The 21474-nt window shown below is 43.3% G+C and overlaps 1 protein-coding gene and 1 long non-coding RNA gene across 2 annotated transcripts in view; both read left to right on the plus strand.

Annotated features, from left to right (window-relative positions):
- The window catches only part of LOC138851221 (uncharacterized), a 35750-nt gene extending 20560 nt beyond the window's left edge, over positions 1-15190 (plus strand). Inside the window, 6 exon segments of the mRNA XM_070080083.1 lie at positions 2913-3066; positions 3197-3494; positions 5525-5659; positions 6500-6614; positions 8611-8799; positions 14398-15190. Of these exon segments, the coding sequence (XP_069936184.1) occupies positions 2913-3066; positions 3197-3494; positions 5525-5659; positions 6500-6614; positions 8611-8783 (875 nt within the window). The 3' untranslated portion in view covers positions 8784-8799; positions 14398-15190.
- A 1715-nt stretch (positions 15191-16905) lies between these two features.
- Positions 16906-20734, plus strand: LOC138851222 (uncharacterized). Its single transcript, XR_011391076.1, has 2 exons — positions 16906-19301; positions 19498-20734. It is a non-coding gene; the product is annotated as an uncharacterized lncRNA (long non-coding RNA).
- The last annotated feature ends 740 nt before the right edge of the window (positions 20735-21474 follow it).

Consider the following 21474-nt stretch of genomic DNA (forward strand, 5'->3'; position numbering starts at 1 on the left):
GTACCTCCCTGGGTGGTTGCTGTCTACCAACCTACTACCACAGGATGGTAGTACCTCCCTGGGAGGTTGCTGTCTACCAACCTACTACCACAGGACGGTAGTACCTCCCTGGGTGGTTGCTGTCTACCAACCTACTACCACAGGACGGTAGTACCTCCCTGGGAGGTTGCTGTCTACCAACCTACTACCACAGGATGGTAGTACCTCCCTGGGTGGTTGTTGTCTACTAACCTACTACCACAGGATGGTAGTACCTCCCTGGGTGGTTGCTGTCTACCAACCTACTACCACAGGACGTGTGATGCAGTTCAGATGGGCTTGTGAGGTCTCTAGGGAGACCTAATTATATGGTCACACCTGCCTTAGCAAATGTCGGGTAGTCAAGCCCATGTCTGAGGTCTTTTGTTCTTAACGGTGTCAGACCTCGGCGTCAGGTTGTAACACCTGGTACATACACAATTGGGGAGGGGGTACTTTGACAACGATATAAGCCCAGGGAACAGCGGGGCAAAGAGGTTGTTGGTGACAGGTCTGGGGAGCGAGATCTCTGGACAGCCGCGTGTGTAGTGGACCACGCATTGGGAATCTCGGGTCAGCTGGTCGGTGAATTAAGAGTGAGTACTAGTCCGTGTTACTGATAGCATCTACCCTTCCCCCTGGTAATAAGTCTCATAGGTCAATTGTTATATTGTGTAAATTTCCTTCAGGATATGTTGTATTCTAGCCCTTTTATGTTATTAAGTAAACTATAGCCATAGTTCCCATTTTTATTAGTACCTTCATATGCTATTCCCTATTCTGTTAAGCACTGGGATATACAGGAGACGTGCTCACTCGCTAGGATACCTCAGGTAGAGTGGGTAGAGGTCTCACATGGTGGCAGCGGTTTAGCGTTTATCATTAAACGCGGCTCACGTGCTTTACGACTGGTCGGTTTTTGCTATCAAAACCAAATATTAATTTCTATGTGTCGCCTATCATTTGTTTTACCGTTAACTGTGACCATATAATTAGGTCTCCCTAGAGACCTCACAAGCCCATCTGAACTGCATCACATCCCCCTTTCTCCCCCAATTTAAAATATCTGGGAACTAGGACAATTTGTCCTAAGTTATTAGACTATTTTAATCCTAACCCTTTTATTCTATTACAATACAATAGCAAATAATATGAATTCACACAGATCAGTAGGTTTAATAAATTCTAGCACAAGAAACGAATAACAATGACTCTGGTGCGAAACCTCCTTATCCGTCATGTCTCCTTAAAACTAAATATCAGGCTCCAGTGCCTTCCTGTACTCTACTAGAAATAAACTAGCTCCTGTAGTCACCCTCGCTAATTAACCATTGAGCCGAACCTCGTAAGGTTTTCCTGGCGTAGAAAACAGCTCCAGCGGGTATTACTCCTTCAAGTACTTGCAACTGAACCATTACACGACCACAATGTCGCATTTTCCTTGCACCCTACCGTGACCATTCATGACAAGGCAGGAATTGCAACCAGGACCAATCATTATCCCATTTCTAGGAACTAAAAGAAAACCTCCCATCCCTCACATTCTCAATATTAACATCAACATTTATTGCTGCTACATTCCTACTCAATATGTCTGGTACATGGTGTGAGGCTCCTGGTTTATAAAGAATCTGGTACGAGTGTGCTGACAGTTCGTAACCCCATCTAGACATCCTAGGACAGCGAGTTTTCTTTTTAAATATGTGCACCAATGCCCTGTGATCTGTTATTATTTTAAAATGGCGCTGAAATACATACGGTTCAAAGTATCTCACACTTTCTACCACTGCCAAGGCTTCTTTATCAGTGATGCATACCTGACTTCCGGTCCTTTAATCTTTCTGCTAAAATACGCTACTGGGTGTGGGTTATTTTCCTTGTCTCTTTGCATTAGGCAACCTCCTATTGCAACTGCTGAAGCGTCTGTATGTATCTCAAAGTCTCTGGAAAAATCAAGGACCACTAATACCGGCTCACTTGTAAGCTCAGCCTTTAATTTTTCGTGAGCCAACTCATGTTCTTCTTTCCATACAAACTTAGCTAGTACCTCCCTGGGTGGTTGCTGTCTACCAACCTACTACCACAGGATGGTAGTACCTCCCTGGGTGGTTGCTGTCTACCAACCTACTACCACAGGATGGTAGTACCTCCCTGGGTGGTTGCTGTCTACCAACCTACTACCACAGGATGGTAGTACCTCCCTGGGTGGTTGCTGTCTACCAACCTACTACCACAGGATGGTAGTACCTCCCTGGGTGGTTGTTGTCTACCAACCTACTACCACAGGACGGTAGTACCTCCCTGGGAGGTTGCTGTCTACCAACCTACTACCACAGGATGGTAGTACCTCCCTGGGTGGTTGTTGTCTACCAACCTACTACCACAGGATGGTAGTACCTCCCTGGGAGGTTGCTGTCTACCAACCTACTACCACAGGATGGTAGTACCTCCCTGGGTGGTTGCTGTCTACCAACCTACTACCACAGGATGGTAGTACCTCCCTGGGAGGTTGCTGTCTACCAACCTACTACCTAATTGTAATAATAATTTTTTTTTTTTTTTTTTTTCTACTTTTCGGTCGTCTCCCACCGAGGCAGGGTGACCCAAAAAAAAAAGAAAGAAAATCCCCAAAAAGAAAATACTTTCATCATCATTCAACACTTTCACCACACTCACACATTATCACTGCTTTTGCAGAGGTGCTCAGAATATAACAGTTTAGAAGCATATACGTATAGAGATACACAACATATCCCTCCAAACTGCCAATATCCCAAACCCCTCCTTTAAAGTGCAGGCATTGTACTTCCCATTTCCAGGACTCAAGTCCTGGAAGTGTAGTAATAAAAATGATAATGTTCCAGTAAGTGGCATGGCTTTTATATTTTCTGTAGGCGAGGCTAGTACCAAAAGCGATGTGGTGCCTCCCCAGAGCCCATCAAGTGACAGCGGCGACGAGTCCGAGGAACTCTTCTCCAGTTTTCCTGACCTCACCGAATCAACGGAACCCAAATTACCGCCGAGTAGCACTTGCACTGTAACGCCGAGGTTAGTGTTGTTTTCCCTGACGATACAGGAAGTCTTCAACTTACAAACACATTGGGGACCTGAATCAGTGTACAATATTCACAATACACAAAATCCTCAACTTAAACACTATAAATCTATAACGTTTCAGGTCTGTGGTGGCCAGAAGAATACACAGTGGTCTTGGTGGTCCACCTCAAGTGGTCTGCACTGGTCTCTCTGGTCTGGAAATGGGTAAAGTGGAGGACCTAGTGAGGAAATTAGGAGCCAGCGGATCATCTGTTAGGAGGTCGTGGGGCCGAGACATCACTCATGTCGTGGTGAAGACTGGGCCGGATCGCTCGGCCCAGCGGACACTGAAGTTCCTGTATGGGGTAGCGGCCGGGTGCTGGGTTATTACTCACCAGTGGGTACTGGACTCACTCTCCACTCACAAACTTCTCCCAGAAGTGAGTATATCATCTCCCAAAAATGAGTATATCATCTCACAGAGGTGAGTATATCATCTCACAGAGATGAGTATATCATCTCACAGAGATGAGCATCATCTCACAGAGATGAGTATATCATCTCACAGAGATGAGCATCATCTCACAGAGATGAGCATCATCTCACAGAGATGAGTATATCATCTCACAGAAGTGAGTATATTGTCTCCCAAAGATGAGTATATCATCTCACAGCATCTCACAGAGGTGAGTATATCATCTCACAGAGATGAGCATCATCTCATGGAGATGAGTATATCATCTCACAGAGATGAGTATATCATCTCAGAATTACTTTTGATTTACACTCATTTAAAACTACTTAATATCCCATGTCTAGTTGTTAAGTAGTATTTAAGCAATAGTATCTGCATGCCTCTGGTAAGGCAGTGATGGAGTGAGTGATGGTGGAAGTGTTTCTTCTTTCTCTGGTCACCTTTCCATGGTGGGAGATGGCTGATGCATTTTAAAAAAATGCAAATTACATTACCTGTAAATTGCAGACAGGAAATACATACGTGTAATACAGAAACTGTATTTCTTTCCTGCATTATACAGGTAATACAGTGGACCCCCGGTTAACGATATTTTTTCACTCCAGAAGTATGTTCAGGTGCCAGTACTGACCGAATTTGCTCCCATAAGGAATATTGTGAAGTAGATTAGTCCATTTCAGACCCCCAAACATACACATACAAACGCACTTACATAAATACACTTACATAATTGGTCGCATTCGGAGGTAATCGTTATGCGGGGGTCCACTGTATATCACTAGTATGACTCACAAAATCGTAATGACACGATTGCAAACAAACCATACCACGGGCGGGATTGAACCTAGTTGGACGAATCTTATTGTGGCTAGCTGGTCCAGTGGCTAACACGACGGTCTGGAGTTTTGAGACTCTCTGACCGCGGGTTCAGTCCCGCCCGTGGTATGGTTTATCACTAGTTTTTAACCCTTAAATGGTCCAAACGTATATACAGTGGACCCCTGGTTAACAATATTTTTTCATTCCAGAAGTATGTTCAGGTGCCAGTACTGACCGAATTTGTTCCCATAAGGAATATTGTGAAGTAGATTAGTCCATTTCAGACCCCCAAACATACACATACAAACGCACTTACATAAATACACTTACATAATTGGTCACATTCGGAGGTGATCGTTATGCGGGGGTCCACTGTATACGTTTTTTCAACATTTGAAAGCATGTAAAAAAATGTAGATCTTCTTTCTTGTTTTACATTTGAAAATGTGTAAAAAAAACTTTTATCTACTTTTTTTTTTTTTTTTTTTTTTTTTTTTTTTTTTTTTTTTTTTTTTTTTTTTTTTTTTTTTTTTTTTTTTTGAAAATATGTAAAAAAACGTAGATCTACTTTTGCAGCAGTACGAATTTGAACGTCGATCTGTTTGGACCGTTTAAGGGTTAAATGTACAAAAAGGAGAGTTAGTTAAGTGAACAATAGTACAATTTTAAGTGTATTAATACTGTTGCCCAAAATATTTTGTATAACCAGGGGGACTTTTTATATAGTATGTCATTGGTGTCAGCTATGGTCTGTATAAGTTTTACCGTGTACTTGTAGGTTATTATTGTGATCGTAACTAAGTGCTAAACTCGTAAGAGTCATACAGCACTGCATGTACTTGTAGAAATATTGTACTTGATACTGATTCATTGATGTTCGGTTAAGTGGGATTACTGACCTGTATACATTAAGTGCTCAACTTACAAACACGTTGGGGACCTGAATAATGATAGTATACACAATAATAATAACCTACACAATACAGTAAGTCGAGGACTTACCGTATGATATAATGATAACCTACACAATGCAGTAAGTCGAGGACTTACCGTATGATATAATGATAACCTACACAGTACAGTAAGTCGAGGACTTACTGTACTGCAGAAAAGAAATAATTTTTTATTTATTTACAAAGGTCAGAAGCTTAGCAGTAATTTTAATGTTACCTGCAGGAGGACTATGAAGTACTGGATTGTACCGGGGCTCCTGGACCTCACAGAAGTCGCACTAAACCCCTGCAGCTCTTTAACGATTACGAATTTTACGTCAAGCCTCCGTGTGTTGAGGTGACCCTAGAACAACTGAAGGTACGATACTTACTCCTCTACGAACCTAGCAGTGCTTTTTTGATAAGGCACAATATGTAGTTTGTGGCATTAATCAAGACTACATTTTGTCCGCTGTGGACTTGATCAGTCCAGCAGGGACTGATAGTCCCTGATGGGCAACCAAAATGCTGGCAGCAAGGTGCTAGTAACCCCTTTCCCTGTATAAATTGCTAAGTGTAAAAAAAAAAAAAAATTTGGTCACCCTGCCTCAGTGGGAGACAACCAGTGCATTCAAATAATATATACTATACAGTGGAACCCCAGTATCCATGGACTTGGTTTCTGTGGTTTAACCTGGCTAGGAAATACCCCTTAATTTTGCTTAATAATGGCACCAGAGTGCACAAGTGAAAAAGTGATAATTCTCCAGTTATTGTGTGTAATTTATTAATTAAATTTTATCATAGGTAAGTATATATGTGGCTGTTTGGAGTGACATCTACACGTGTCGTACCTGAGCGCCTCTGCAAAGACAGTCATTATATATGAGTGATGGTGAAAGTGTTAAATGATGATGAAAGTTAGTCATTATGTATGAGTGATGGTGAAAGTGTTAAATGATGATGAAAGTTTTTTCTTTCTTTTTGGGTCACCCTGCCTCGGTGGGAAACGGCTGACGTGTTAAAAAAAAAAATGTACGTAAACGAAAAATGACTTGTGTATAGTGTTCGCTATTATCCACGGTTTCCGGCATCCACGGTAGGTCTTGGAACATATCATCTACAGATATGGGGGAACTTCTCTATATATCTTTTATTAATTCAGAATTTTGGACCTTGACTACATTGCTTATTATTGAATTATTTCTTCACCCATAAGGAACTGATCCAGTTGTGTGGTGCTCAAGTTGTGGAGTCTCCAGTCAAGTTTAGTAAGAATAAGCAGTCAGTGAAGCTTGTTGTGGTCCAGACTGATAGTGATCACAATCCTCAAGGTTAGTAATTACAAAAATATGGTGGAACCTTGGTACTGGAACAGCTCCCTACTCGAACAAAGCTCGGCACTCGACCAGACAAACACAACCTGCCATAACTTAGCTGTAAACTTTTTTGTGTTTCTTCGTATTTTTTGGTGTATATTACTTGTATAACTAAGTAACCGTGGGGCCTACAAAGATTAGTGATAACAGCCAAACAAACAGAAATTTAAACCATACCCCCGGCTGGGATTGAACCCGCGGTCATAGTCTCAAAACTCAGCCCGTCGCGTTAGCCACTAGACCAGCTAGCCACAATAAGATTCATCCAACTTGGTATATTTCTACACCATAGGAAGGTTAGCACAGGCACCTCTGTGACCACAAATGCAAGTTTTTACAGACGAATCTCCAGCGGGTTCAATCCCGGCCGGGGGTATGGTTTATTTGCAATCGTGTCATTACGATTTCTTGAGTCAAACAGAAAATTGGTTGGGAAGAATTCATTCAACACTCAAACGGATTGGCACTTGAACAGCCTTCTGGAATGAATAAAGTTCGAGTACCAGGGTTCCACTGTATTTAGTGCTTAATAAAGATTTTTTTCCAATTCAGTTTTTATCTTATTAGTTGCAGAGTGTTGAACTGTTTTCAAATATTTTTGTTCCATTTTGAAGGTTACTAGTTCCAAAAATATTTTAGTTTATACAGTAGGGCCACTGTATCCACAGGTCTGGTTGCCATACAGTAGGGCCACTGTATCCACAGGTCTGGTTGCCATACAGTAGGGCCACTGTATCCACAGGTCTGGTTGCCATACAGTAGGGCCACTGTATCCACAGGTCTGGTTGCCATACAGTAGGGCCACTGTATCCACAGGTCTGGTTGCCATACAGTAGGGCCACTGTATCCACAGGTCTGGTTGCCATACAGTAGGGCCACTGTATCCACAGGTCTGGTTGCCATACAGTAGGGCCACTGTATCCACAGGTCTGGTTGCCATACAGTAGGGCCACTGTATCCACAGGTCTGGTTGCCATACAGTAGGGCCACTGTATCCACAGGTCTGGTTGCCATACAGTAGGGCCACTGTATCCACAGGTCTGGTTGCCATACAGTAGGGCCACTGTATCCACAGGTCTGGTTGCCATACAGTAGGGCCACTGTATCCACAGGTCTGGTTGCCATGGTTTCGGTTAACCAAGGTTTACAGTGTCCCCGAAGCACAAAAGTAGTGATGGTGACAGTTGTTCAAAGTCTAAGAGAAGCCTTGAAGTGCTTCCCATCAGTGAATAAAGTCATAATTCTCCAGTTATTGTGTGTAATTTATTAATTAAACTTTATCATAGGCATGTATGTTAACGAAAAACAAGTTATATACAAGGTTCGCTACTGTCCACGGTTTCGGTCATCCACGGTAAGTGTTGGAACGCATCCCCACGGATACGGGGAACTAATGTATGTAGTTTTAGATTCATTATTGTAGCTTACTAGTGTTTTGAAGGTTACTAGTTACAGAATGTAGAGATTGATTTAGATTTGTTGCTGTAGCTTACTAGTCACAGAACGTTTAAAGTATTCTCAAACATGTTCTGTTTAGGTTTCAGTTAAGATATCTTTACATTGAATGTTGAAAGTTAGAAGTCTTTCAATATATATATATATCTGTCTGTGTAAATCTTTGTCTTTAATAATGTTTATTTATATAGTGTGCATCCGACCCATAAATTGGACATCAATTATAGATGAATCGTTCGTACGTAAATCTTGCATGTTGCAAGAGGTGATCAAGATGCTGGCAATAAGGTGCTAGTAACACCTGTGTAAATTACTAAATGTAAAAAGAAAAGCTTTTGTTATTTTGTTTTACATTTAGTAATGTGAAAAGAAAAACAAAAATATTTTTTTCCAATGAACCGGCTGTATCCCTCGGTGGGATACAGCCGGTTCATTGAAAAAAAAAATCGACTTTCACCTGTACCCTGATTTAATAATAATAATAATAATGTTTCAGAACTGCTGGACAAATACAAGAAAGTGTGCGTGGCTCATGACTGGATCATCGAGTGCATCGGGATGTACGCACACGTGTGCATCGCACCGTACATCATTGGTAGTCCCAGCCAGAGCCACCTTGCTGCCTCTGCTGTGCCACTCTCACTTCTAGAGGAGACCCAAGAGCTGTAGCATCAGTAGAGTGCCTGTAAGTTGTGTGCATAGGCCTGCAAAACACATAGGTTTTTGTATCTATTTTAAGCACTGATCACCCTGCCTCGGTGGGAGACCGCCGACTTGTTAAAAAAAAAATAAGATACCGTAGCACTTTTTTCATTGTTTTATTTTTGATCCAATGGTATTAAATTTTCCAAATGTGAAAACTGCTACAAATCAGTATGGACAAAATTTAGGAATTGTGGAGTAATGAGGAAACTTAATGAAGGATAGATGCATAGAGCAAGTATATATACTGAAACGTAAGTGTTGTTGAAGTGTGAGTAAAGTAACATTTATGAAGGGATTCAGGTTAGCTGAACTTGAATCCTGGAGGTGGGAAGTACAGTGCCTGCACTCTGGAGGTGGGAAGTACAGTGCCTGCACTCTGGTGGTGGGAAGTACAGTGCCTGCACTCTGGTGGTGGGAAGTACAGTGCCTGCACTCTGGTGGTGGGAAGTACAGTGCCTGCACTCTGGTGGTGGGAAGTACAGTGCCTGCACTCTGGTGGTGGGAAGTACAGTGCCTGCACTCTGGTGGTGGGAAGTACAGTGCCTGCACTCTGGTGGTGGGAAGTACAGTGCCTGCACTCTGGTGGTGGGAAGTACAGTGCCTGCACTCTGGTGGTGGGAAGTACAGTGCCTGCACTCTGGAGGTGGGAAGTACAGTGCCTGCACTCTGGTGGTGGGAAGTACAGTGCCTGCACTCTGGTGGTGGGAAGTACAGTGCCTGCACTCTGGTGGTGGGAAGTACAGTGCCTGCACTCTGGTGGTGGGAAGTACAGTGCCTGCACTCTGGTGGTGGGAAGTACAGTGCCTGCACTCTGGAGGTGGGAAGTACAGTGCCTGCACTCTGGTGGTGGGAAGTACAGTACCTGCACTCTGGAGGTGGGAAGTACAGTGCCTGCACTCTGGTGGTGGGAAGTACAGTGCCTGCACTCTGGTGGTGGGAAGTACAGTGCCTGCACTCTGGTGGTGGAAAGTACAGTGCCTGCACTCTGGTGGTGGGAAGTACAGTGCCTGCACTCTGGTGGTGGGAAGTACAGTGCCTGCACTCTGGTGGTGGGAAGTACAGTGCCTGCACTCTGGTGGTGGGAAGTACAGTGCCTGCACTCTGGTGGTGGGAAGTACAGTGCCTGCACTCTGGTGGTGGGAAGTACAGTGCCTGCACTCTGGTGGTGGGAAGTACAGTGCCTGCACTCTGGTGGTGGGAAGTACAGTGCCTGCACTCTGGTGGTGGGAAGTACAGTGCCTGCACTCTGGTGGTGGGAAGTACAGTGCCTGCACTCTGGTGGTGGGAAGTACAGTGCCTGCACTCTGGTGGTGGGAAGTACAGTGCCTGCACTCTGGTGGTGGGAAGTACAGTGCCTGCACTCTGGTGGTGGGAAGTACAGTGCCTGCACTCTGGTGGTGGGAAGTACAGTGCCTGCACTCTGGTGGTGGGAAGTACAGTGCCTGCACTCTGGTGGTGGGAAGTACAGTGCCTGCACTCTGGTGGTGGGAAGTACAGTGCCTGCACTCTGGTGGTGGGAAGTACAGTGCCTGCACTCTGGTGGTGGGAAGTACAGTGCCTGCACTCTGGTGGTGGGAAGTACAGTGCCTGCACTCTGGTGGTGGGAAGTACAGTGCCTGCACTCTGGTGGTGGGAAGTACAGTGCCTGCACTCTGGTGGTGGGAAGTACAGTGCCTGCACTCTGGTGGTGGGAAGTACAGTGCCTGCACTCTGGTGGTGGGAAGTACAGTGCCTGCACTCTGGTGGTGGGAAGTACAGTGCCTGCACTCTGGTGGTGGGAAGTACAGTGCCTGCACTCTGGTGGTGGGAAGTACAGTGCCTGCACTCTGGAGGTGGGAAGTACAGTGCCTGCACTCTGGTGGTGGGAAGTACAGTGCCTGCACTCTGGAGGTGGGAAGTACAGTGCCTGCACTCTGGTGGTGGGAAGTACAGTGCCTGCACTCTGGTGGTGGGAAGTACAGTGCCTGCACTCTGGTGGTGGGAAGTACAGTGCCTGCACTCTGGTGGTGGGAAGTACAGTGCCTGCACTCTGGTGGTGGGAAGTACAGTGCCTGCACTCTGGAGGTGGGAAGTACAGTGCCTGCACTCTGGTGGTGGGAAGTACAGTGCCTGCACTCTGGTGGTGGGAAGTACAGTGCCTGCACTCTGGTGGTGGGAAGTACAGTGCCTGCACTCTGGTGGTGGGAAGTACAGTGCCTGCACTCTGGTGGTGGGAAGTACAGTGCCTGCACTCTGGTGGTGGGAAGTACAGTGCCTGCACTCTGGTGGTGGGAAGTACAGTGCCTGCACTCTGGTGGTGGGAAGTACAGTGCCTGCACTCTGGTGGTGGGAAGTACAGTGCCTGCACTCTGGTGGTGGGAAGTACAGTGCCTGCACTCTGGTGGTGGGAAGTACAGTGCCTGCACTCTGGTGGTGGGAAGTACAGTGCCTGCACTCTGGTGGTGGGAAGTACAGTGCCTGCACTCTGGGGGTGGGAAGTACAGTGCCTGCACTCTGGTGGTAGGAAGTACAGTGCCTGCACTCTGGTGGTGGGAAGTACAGTGCCTGCACTCTGGTGGTGGGAAGTACAGTGCCTGCACTCTGGTGGTGGGAAGTACAGTGCCTGCACTCTGGTGGTGGGAAGTACAGTGCCTGCACTCTGGTGGTGGGAAGTACAGTGCCTGCACTCTGGTGGTGGGAAGTACAGTGCCTGCACTCTGGTGGTAGGAAGTACAGTGCCTGCACTCTGGTGGTAGGAAGTACAGTGCCTGCACTCTGGTGGTAGGAAGTACAGTGCCTGCACTCTGGTGGTGGGAAGTACAGTGCCTGCACTCTGGTGGTGGGAAGTACAGTGCCTGCACTCTGGTGGTAGGAAGTACAGTGCCTGCACTCTGGTGGTAGGAAGTACAGTGCCTGCACTCTGGTGGTGGGAAGTACAGTACCTGCACTCTGGAGGTGGGAAGTACAGTGCCTGCACTCTGGAGGTAGGAAGTACAGTGCCTGCACTCTGGTGGTAGGAAGTACAGTGCCTGCACTCTGGTGGTGGGAAGTACAGTACCTGCACTCTGGAGGTGGGAAGTACAGTGCCTGCACTCTGGAGGTAGGAAGTACAGTGCCTGCACTCTGGTGGTGGGAAGTACAGTACCTGCACTCTGGAGGTGGGAAGTACAGTGCCTGCACTCTGGTGGTAGGAAGTACAGTGCCTGCACTCTGGAGGTGGGAAGTACAGTGCCTGCACTCTGGTGGTGGGAAGTACAGTGCCTGCACTCTGGAGGTGGGAAGTACAGTGCCTGCACTCTGGAGGTGGGAAGTACAGTGCCTGCACTCTGGAGGTGGGAAGTACAGTGCCTGCACTCTGGTGGTGGGAAGTACAGTGCCTGCACTCTGGTGGTGGGAAGTACAGTGCCTGCACTCTGGTGGTGGGAAGTACAATGCCTGCACTCTGGTGGTGGGAAGTACAGTGCCTGCACTCTGGTGGTGGGAAGTACAGTGCCTGCACTCTGGTGGTGGGAAGTACAGTGCCTGCACTCTGGTGGTGGGAAGTACAGTGCCTGCACTCTGGTGGTAGGAAGTACAGTGCCTGCACTCTGGTGGTGGGAAGTACAGTGCCTGCACTCTGGTGGTGGGAAGTACAGTGCCTGCACTCTGGAGGTGGGAAGTACAATGCCTGCACTCTGGTGGTGGGAAGTACAGTGCCTGCACTCTGGTGGTGGGAAGTACAGTGCCTGCACTCTGGTGGTGGGAAGTACAGTGCCTGCACTCTGGTGGTGGGAAGTACAGTGCCTGCACTCTGGAGGTGGGAAGTACAGTGCCTGCACTCTGGTGGTGGGAAGTACAGTGCCTGCACTCTGGAGGTGGGAAGTACAGTGCCTGCCCTCTGGTGGTGGGAAGTACAGTGCCTGCACTCTGGTGGTGGGAAGTACAGTGCCTGCCCTCTGGTGGTGGGAAGTACAGTGCCTGCACTCTGGAGGTGGGAAGTACAGTGCCTGCACTCTGGTGGTGGGAAGTACAGTGCCTGCACTCTGGTGGTGGGAAGTACAGTGCCTGCACTCTGGAGGTGGGAAGTACAATGCCTGCACTCTGGTGGTGGGAAGTACAGTGCCTGCACTCTGGAGGTGGGAAGTACATACAGTACCTGCACTCTGGAGGTGGGAAGTACATACAGTACCTGCACTCTGGAGATGGGAAGTACAGTGCCTGCACTCTGCAAGATGGCTGGAAATATATTGCAATTCCTTTCTTAATCTAAATTTTTCCAACTAGACCCCCCTTGAGAGTAACATAAAATTTAGGAAGTGACAAGATATCAGATACAATGGAGGAAATGAAGGTGGTGAGATACAGTAAGACCTCGACTTACATGTTGGGGGCCGTCTGTACTGTGTATAATAATATCATGGTTTAGAAAGACACGTAAGAAAACACTATGACATATTTATTAGAAAACGTTTCGGTCCTGGAACCTTGATCAAGGTTCCAGGACCGAAACGTTTTCTAATAAATATGTCAGTGTTTGCTTACGTGTCTTTCGAAACCAACTTGTCGGTATTTATTACCAAGGTTTATACCATAATAATTTTTTTTTTTTTTTTTCAACAAGTCGGTCGTCTCCCACCGAGGCAGGGTGACCCAAAAAAGAAAGAAAATCCCCAAAAAGAAAATACTTTTATCATCATTCACCACACTCGCACATTATCACTGCTTTTGCAGAGGTGCTCAGAATACAACAGTTTAGAAGCATATACGTATAAAGATACACAACATATCCCTCCAAACTGCCAATATCCCAAACCCCTCCTTTAAAGTGCAGGCATTGTACTTCCCATTTCCAGGACTCAAGTCCGACTATATGAAAATAACCGGTTTCCCTGAATCCCTTCACTAAATATTACCCTGCTCACACTCCAACAGATCGTCAGGTCCCAAGTATCATTCGTCTCCATTCACTCCTATCTAACACGCTCATAATAATAATAATAATATACACAATACACAAGATTCTTAACGTGTTTATAAGTCAACGATTTACTGTATTTGGGAGTGGAGTTGTCGGCGGACGGGTCTGTGAAAGACAAAATCAACCATAAAATTGATAAGGGGAAAAGGTGAGCGGAGCGCCGAGTCTGTGCAGACAAAGAGTGTTATCCATGGAGGCAAAATACCAAGAATGCAATTCACTAGTCAATTGCAGACTTTTGCATTTAGACAGTTGCACGAGTGACAACACTAAGTAGTGTTGATAACTGGCTCTGAGAATTGACAAGTTGATGACTTAGATATATTAGATACTTGATATCTTTATTGTGGAAATGTTTTGCCATCCACTGGCTTCTTCAGTCTGATATGGAGAAGAATAGTTGAAGATCAGAAGGAGTTTGAGGTAAACAGTCCCTCATCTTGGCATCAACATGATCAGTCCATCAATCAACACTGATCAATCCCTCAACTCCAGCCTGAGGGATTGATAACCTCAAACTTCTGATCTTCAACTAGTATTGGACTGAAGAAAGCCACTGATTAGCAAAACAGGTCCACTACACAGTGGACTTGTTTTGCTAATCAATAAATTTGCTAATAATAAATTTTTCTCTCTTTTCAGATAGACTGACGTCTACTTTTGTCAAACTTAAATTTATACTAGTGAAAAATAAATGTTTTATTAGCTTTAATCACTTTTTCAATGAATGGAAATACAAAAATAATTCATTTTGTAAATTTTATGAATTATACATCACCTATACTGTATAAATTGTATAAATTTAATGTATTAAAATAGAGTTGATTTTTTTCTATAGTTGTATAATTTTTATAACAAAGGATTTTTAATGTTGCTTCTTGTTTACCTTTAATTTTAATAGGCCTAAAAAAATTTTGATTAAAGTTGTATTCCAATAGGCAGAGGTTCTTGCAGATTATTATAATTGTTATTATTTATGGGGAAACGATAAACGTGTATGGTACGCGTTGTGTCTGGAGAGTGGAAAGTCATCAGGTTTGATCCGGGGAGTGGGAGGGGGTAGATTCAACTCCTTGGATCAAAAACCCTTCAGCTACAAGGTATTACCTATCATCCCCTTGAAAGTTGTGTCGTGCAAATTGATCGTACAGTATTAAGTTGACTCCGAGGGAGCGGAAATTGAAAGGATATAAGTTTTATTTTACGTTCCCCCTGGGTAGATCTATTATAGACTTTCCCCCTGGGTAGATCTATTATAGACATTCCCCCTGGGAAAATCTATTATATATGTTCCCCCTGGGTAGATCTATTATAGACATTCCCCCTGAGTAATCTATTATAGACGTTCCCCCTGGGTAGATCTATTATAGATGTTCCCCCTTGGTAGATCTATTATAGGCATTCCCCCTGGGTAGATCTATTATAGGCATTCCCCCTGGGTAGATCTATTATAGATGTTCCCCCTGGGTAGATCTATTATAGATGTTCCCCCTGGGTAGATCTATTATAGATGCTCCCCCTGGGTAGATCTATTATAGGCATTCCCCCTGGGTAGATCTATTATAGATGTTCCCCCTGGGTAGATCTATTATAGACATTCCCCCTGGGTAGATCTATTATAGATGTTCCCCCTGGGTAGATCTATTATAGACATTCCCCCTGGGTAGATCTATTATAGACATTCCGCCTGGGTAGATCTATTATAGACATTCCCCCTGGGTAGATCTATTATAGATGTTCCCCCTGGGTAGATCTATTATAGACGTTCCCCCTGGGTAGATCTATTATAGATGTTCCCCCTTGGTAGATATATTATAGGCATTCCCCCTGGGTAGATCTATTATAGACATTCCCCCTGGGTAGATCTATTATATATGTTCCCCCTGGGTAGATCTATTATAGATGTTCCCCTTGGTAGATCTATTATAGATGTTCCCCCTGGGTAGATCTATTATAGACATTCCCCCTGGGTAGATCTATTATAGACATTCCCCTTGGTAGATCTATTATAGATGTTCCCCCTGGGTAGATCTATTATAGATGTTCCCCCTGGGTAGATCTATTATAGATGTTCCCCCTGGGTAGATCTATTATAGATGTTCCCCCTGGGTAGATCTATTATAGATGTTCCCCCTGGGTAGATCTATTATAGATGTTCCCCCTGGGTAGATCTATTATAGATGTTCCCCCTGGGTAGATCTATTATAGATGTTCCCCCTGGGTAGATCTATTATAGACATTCCCCCTGGGTAGATCTATTATATATGTTCCCCCTGGGTAGATCTATTATAGATGTTCCCCCTGGGTAGATCTATTATAGATGTTCCCCCTTGGTAGATCTATTATAGGCATTCCCCCTGAGTAATCTATTATAGACGTTCCCCCTGGGTAGATCTATTATAGATGTTCCCCCTGGGTAGATCTATTATAGATGTTCCCCCTGGGAAGATCTATTATAGATGCTCCCCCTGGGTAGATCTATTATAGACATTCCCCCTGAGTAATCTATTATAGACGTTCCCCCTGGGTAGATCTATTATAGATGTTCCCCCTGGGAAGATCTATTATAGATGCTCCCCCTGGGTAGATCTATTATAGATGTTCCCCCTGGGTAGATCTATTATAGATGTTCCCCCTTGGTAGATCTATTATAGGCATTCCCCCTGAGTAATCTATTATAGACGTTCCCCCTGGGTAGATCTATTATAGATGTTCCCCCTGGGAAGATCTATTATAGATGCTCCCCCTGGGTAGATCTATTATAGACATTCCCCCTGAGTAATCTATTATAGACGTTCCCCCTGGGTAGATCTATTATAGATGTTCCCCCTGGGAAGATCTATTATAGATGCTCCCCCTGGGTAGATCTATTATAGATGTTCCCCCTGGGTAGATCTATTATAGATGCTCCCCCTGGGTAGATCTATTATAGACATTCCGCCTGGGTAGATCTATTATAGACATTCCCCCTGGGTAGATCTATTATAGATGCTCCCCCTGGGTAGATCTATTATAGACATTCCGCCTGGGTAGATCTATTATAGACATTCCCCCTGGGTAGATCTATTATAGACATTCCCCCTGGGTAGATCTATTATAGACATTCCGCCTGGGTAGATCTATTATAGACATTCCGCCTGGGTAGATCTATTATAGACATTCCCCCTGGGTAGATCTATTATAGACATTCCGCCTGGGTAGATCTATTATAGACATTCCGCCTGGGTAGATCTTTTATAGATGTTTCCCCTGGGTAGATCTATTATAGACATTCCGCCTGGGTAGATCTTTTATAGATGTTTCCCCTGGGTAGATCTATTATAGACATTCCCCCTGAGTAATCTATTATAGACGTTCCCTGGGTAGATCTATTATAGACATTCCCCCTGGGTAGATCTATTATAGACATTCCGCCTGGGTAGATCTATTATAGACATTCCCCCTGGGTAGATCTATTATAGACATTCCGCCTGGGTAGATCTATTATAGACATTCCGCCTGGGTAGATCTTTTATAGATGTTTCCCCTGGGTAGATCTATTATAGACATTCCCCCTGAGTAATCTATTATAGACGTTCCCTGGGTAGATCTATTATAGACATTCCGCCTGGGTAGATCTATTATAGATGTTTCCCCTGGGTAGATCTATTCTAGAAGTTTCCCCTCTGGATAAAGGCTAGAGCGCGCCACATAAACAGTCACTGTCCACATATATCATTAAATGTCGTCCAGTTTAGTAAAAGCTATATACTATATCATGTGGATATAAAGTACAGTAAACTCTCTTATAGAGCTCCGTAAGTGACTGAAAGAGTTCAACAAAAACTGAACAGCATTTTGAGAAGCCGTCACGTATGCGGTATTTGATTTTGAATGCAATTTTTCAAATGCATTTGCACCAAAACTGCAATACTATTATAGAATAACTTTATAAATGAGGCTACAGTATTGTATTTTATTGTATTTTGCTTTGCTCAGAGGGGAGACGGACGTAATAAATTTTTTCTAGAGCGAGTATCTCTCTAGCATATTTGTTGGTAATACCGACCATTCCATATACACGTACAGACGAGTTGTTTGTATATACAGTGGACCCTCGAATTTAGTCCTGCCTTTTCTGTATGCAAAACTATTTTTATTATCTATAAAATGTATTTTTTGTTAATATTTCCCAGAGGAAATAATGTAAATCCATTTAAACCATTCCAGACACCCAAAAATATTAACAAAAAATACATTTTGTAGATAATAAAAATAGTTTTGCATACAGAAAAGGCACGACTAAATTCGAGGGTCAACTATTTATTACAGAGAATGGTTATGTTTCACACATTTGTACTATAGCTCAATAGTTGTACATCTTGGATTGGTTTGTATGTAATGTTTGTAAGTGGAGATGTGTGTAGCGTTTGGTATATGTAAGTTGGTACCCTCTTGTGTTTTAATTTTGTTAGTAAGTTGAGAGAGTTGCAAGGACAGGTGATCCTTGACTTACGATATTTTGACTTTACGATGGTGTAGCAAGAATTCCTTTGGAGATGAAACTTAATTACTCGGCATGAAGGTGACGAGTCCATAACTTGTATTCGTTTATTTACTTTTCATTACCGATATTTAGTTAAAGTAATTATTTGTTTATTTCTTCAGTGATAGTTATTCATTTACCCATTTATCATATCGTATTCGTGTTCTACTTACGATGTTTTTAACTCGTGCTGAGTTCATCGGAATGTAACCCCATTCTAAGTCAAGAAGCACCTGTAGTGAGACCTCGGTTTAGCAAAATACCCAATGACACGAAGTCTATTGTATGGAGGGGTTGTTGGACATGTATATTTCCCCTGACAGACAAAATCTTATACAGTAGACTTGGTCTGTTGTATGGTGAGACTATCAGACATACTACCACTGACAGTCTTGGTACAGGGGACCTAGTCATTTGTATTAAATACTTCTTGGTTAAACATTTCTGCCATATATCCAAAATGCATTACCAAGTTTAAAAAGAAAAAATTTTTGTTTTTCTTTTTGTATCGCCCTTTGTCGGTGGGACACGGCCAGGTCACTGAAGAAGAAAATCCAAAATGTTATATGGGAGCTGCTATATTAAGGTTTTAGCAGAGAGAGAACACATACAGTGGTACCTCGGGATACGAACTTAATTTGTTCCAAAAGGCTGTTTGAGTGCCGATTCCGAACTAATTTGTTCCCATAAGGAATAATGTAAATTAGTTTAATCCGTTTCAGACTCCCAAAAATACACTTACAAAAGCACTTACGTAATTGTTCGAGTTCTGAGCTGTTCGCATCCTGAGGTACCACTGTACTGTGTAATAAATTAACCACAGTGCTTTATAAGATACAAGTGTACCCATTGCAGATTTATTAATACATGTGTATATAATATTCCATTTTCCACTTCCATGGAAAGTGGGTTAGAATCCTTCCCCAGTAAGTCAGATGTGTCATAAGAGGTAACTAAAATACTGGCAGCAAGGTGCTAGTAACACCTTCCCTTGTATAAATTACTAAATTCTGGCAGCAAGGTACTAGTAACACCTTCCCTTGTATAAATTACTAAATTCTGGCAGCAAGGTGCTAGTAACACCTTCCCTTGTATAAATTACTAAATTCTGATAGCAAGGTACTAGTAACACCTTCCCTTGTATAAATTACTAAATTCTGGCAGCAAGGTACTAGTAACACCTTCCCTTGCATAAATTACTAAATTCTGGCAGCAAGGTACTAGTAACACCTTCCCTTGTATAAATTACAGCGTCTCCTCACCTAATGACGGAGTTGCATTCCTGAGACCACATTGGTAAACAAATTCTTCATTAAGAATATAGGAAATTAGCTCTAATATACATTATTTAGGTATGCATACTGGTCAGAGAGCCCGTCATAAGTCCGAGCCGTCGGTAAACGAGTACGTTGCTAAGTGAGGAGACGCTGTACTAACTGCCATGAGCACAGTGCTAGTAACGTGTATTAGCGAAGCGCTGTAAAGCAAAGTGTCGTATTAGCGAGGTAAGTGTGAGAGGACCAAGCCTCTGCAAGAAGTCAGGGACACTTGTATTGAATAAAGGTCCGGTGTGGTGTAAAGGTAGTAGAATAAAGGTCTTGCCTTAGTGACCTTCAAGTGACACTCATCATCTTATGTCATCATTATTAACCTTGAGGGAGATGTTAATGTTTATTTTAACCGTTCTTACATGCTGTGTGTGTGTGTACTCACCTATTTGTGGTTGCAGGGGTCAAGTTATAGCTCCTGGCCCCGCCTCTTCCCTGGTTGCTACTAGGTCCTCTCTCTCCCTGCTCCATGAGCTTTATCATACCTCGTCTTAAAACTATGTATGGTTCCCGCCTCTACTACGTCACTTTCTAGACTATTCCACGGCCTGACTACTCTATGACTGAAGAAATACTTCCCAACATCCTTTTGATTCATCTGAGTCTTCAACTTCCAATTGTGACCTCTTGTTTCTGTGTCACATGTCTGGAACATCCTGTCTCTGTCCACCTTGTCTATTCCGCGCAGTATTTTGTATGTCGTTATCATGTCTCCCCTGACCCTCCTGTCCTCCAGTGTCGTCAGACCGATTTCCCTTATGTGTATGCATGTATGTGTGTGTATGTGTATACATGCCTTACTCCCTTTATTATTTCACCCAGGATAAAACATATGTATGTATATATATGTATAGATTGTGTGTGTGTGTGTGTATATATATAATGTATGAATGTATATATATATATATATATATATATATATATATATATATATATATATATATATATATATATATATATATATATATATATATATATATATATATATATAGTATATTATGTATGTTAGTGTTTGCTCTTAAAGTGCCTCTTCTGAGTGTTTATTAACAGTTATTGGATCGTATTATGAAGCGTTTACTGTATATGTCATGTATTATATAAATATAATATAGTATACTGAAAGGAAGTATTTTGTATTAGTGATCCTGGTTGTGTCAGCATTATCAAGTGTGAAATACACCACTGAAAAAATGTTGTGCAAGAAAAGTATACAATACCAACAAGATAAAAGTTAAGATATGTGCAACATACACAAGTAACCCGCACATAAAAGAGAGAAGCTTACGACGACGTTTCGGTCCGACTTGGACCATTGACAAAGTCACACTGTTATTTATGTGCAACATCTGGGTATCTTTATTATATTAGTTTCGCCATCCAGTGGCTTTATCAATACAAATTCCAGGACATAATTAGGAGACAGTAGAACTATATACAAAAGATGAGGTAATAAGTCCCTCAACCTTGGAGTTAGTGTTGAGAGACTGGCGTTTATAAAGGCGCCTATATAAACGCCAGTCTGCCTTTACTCCAGAATCTCTACCACCACGGTGCTCTTCACACCAACTCCAAGGCTGAGGGACTGATTACTTCGTCCTGTGTACATAGTTCTACTGTCTTCTAATTATGTCCTAGAATTTGTATTGATAAAGCCACTGGATGGCGAAACGTCTATATTAAAGATATCCAGATGTTGCACATAAATAACAGTGTGACTTTGTCAATGGTCCAAGTCGGACCGAAACGTCGTCGTAAGCTTCTCTCTTTTATGTGCGAGTTATTTGTGTATGTTGCACATGTGTCTTAACTTTCACCACTGAAGGAAGCAGGTTTGATCCTTGAAAGGGGAGGGTAGCAGCAGTCCCC

This window comes from Cherax quadricarinatus, unplaced genomic scaffold, assembly GCF_038502225.1.
Source record: "Cherax quadricarinatus isolate ZL_2023a unplaced genomic scaffold, ASM3850222v1 Contig139, whole genome shotgun sequence".
Taxonomy (NCBI): domain Eukaryota; kingdom Metazoa; phylum Arthropoda; class Malacostraca; order Decapoda; family Parastacidae; genus Cherax; species Cherax quadricarinatus.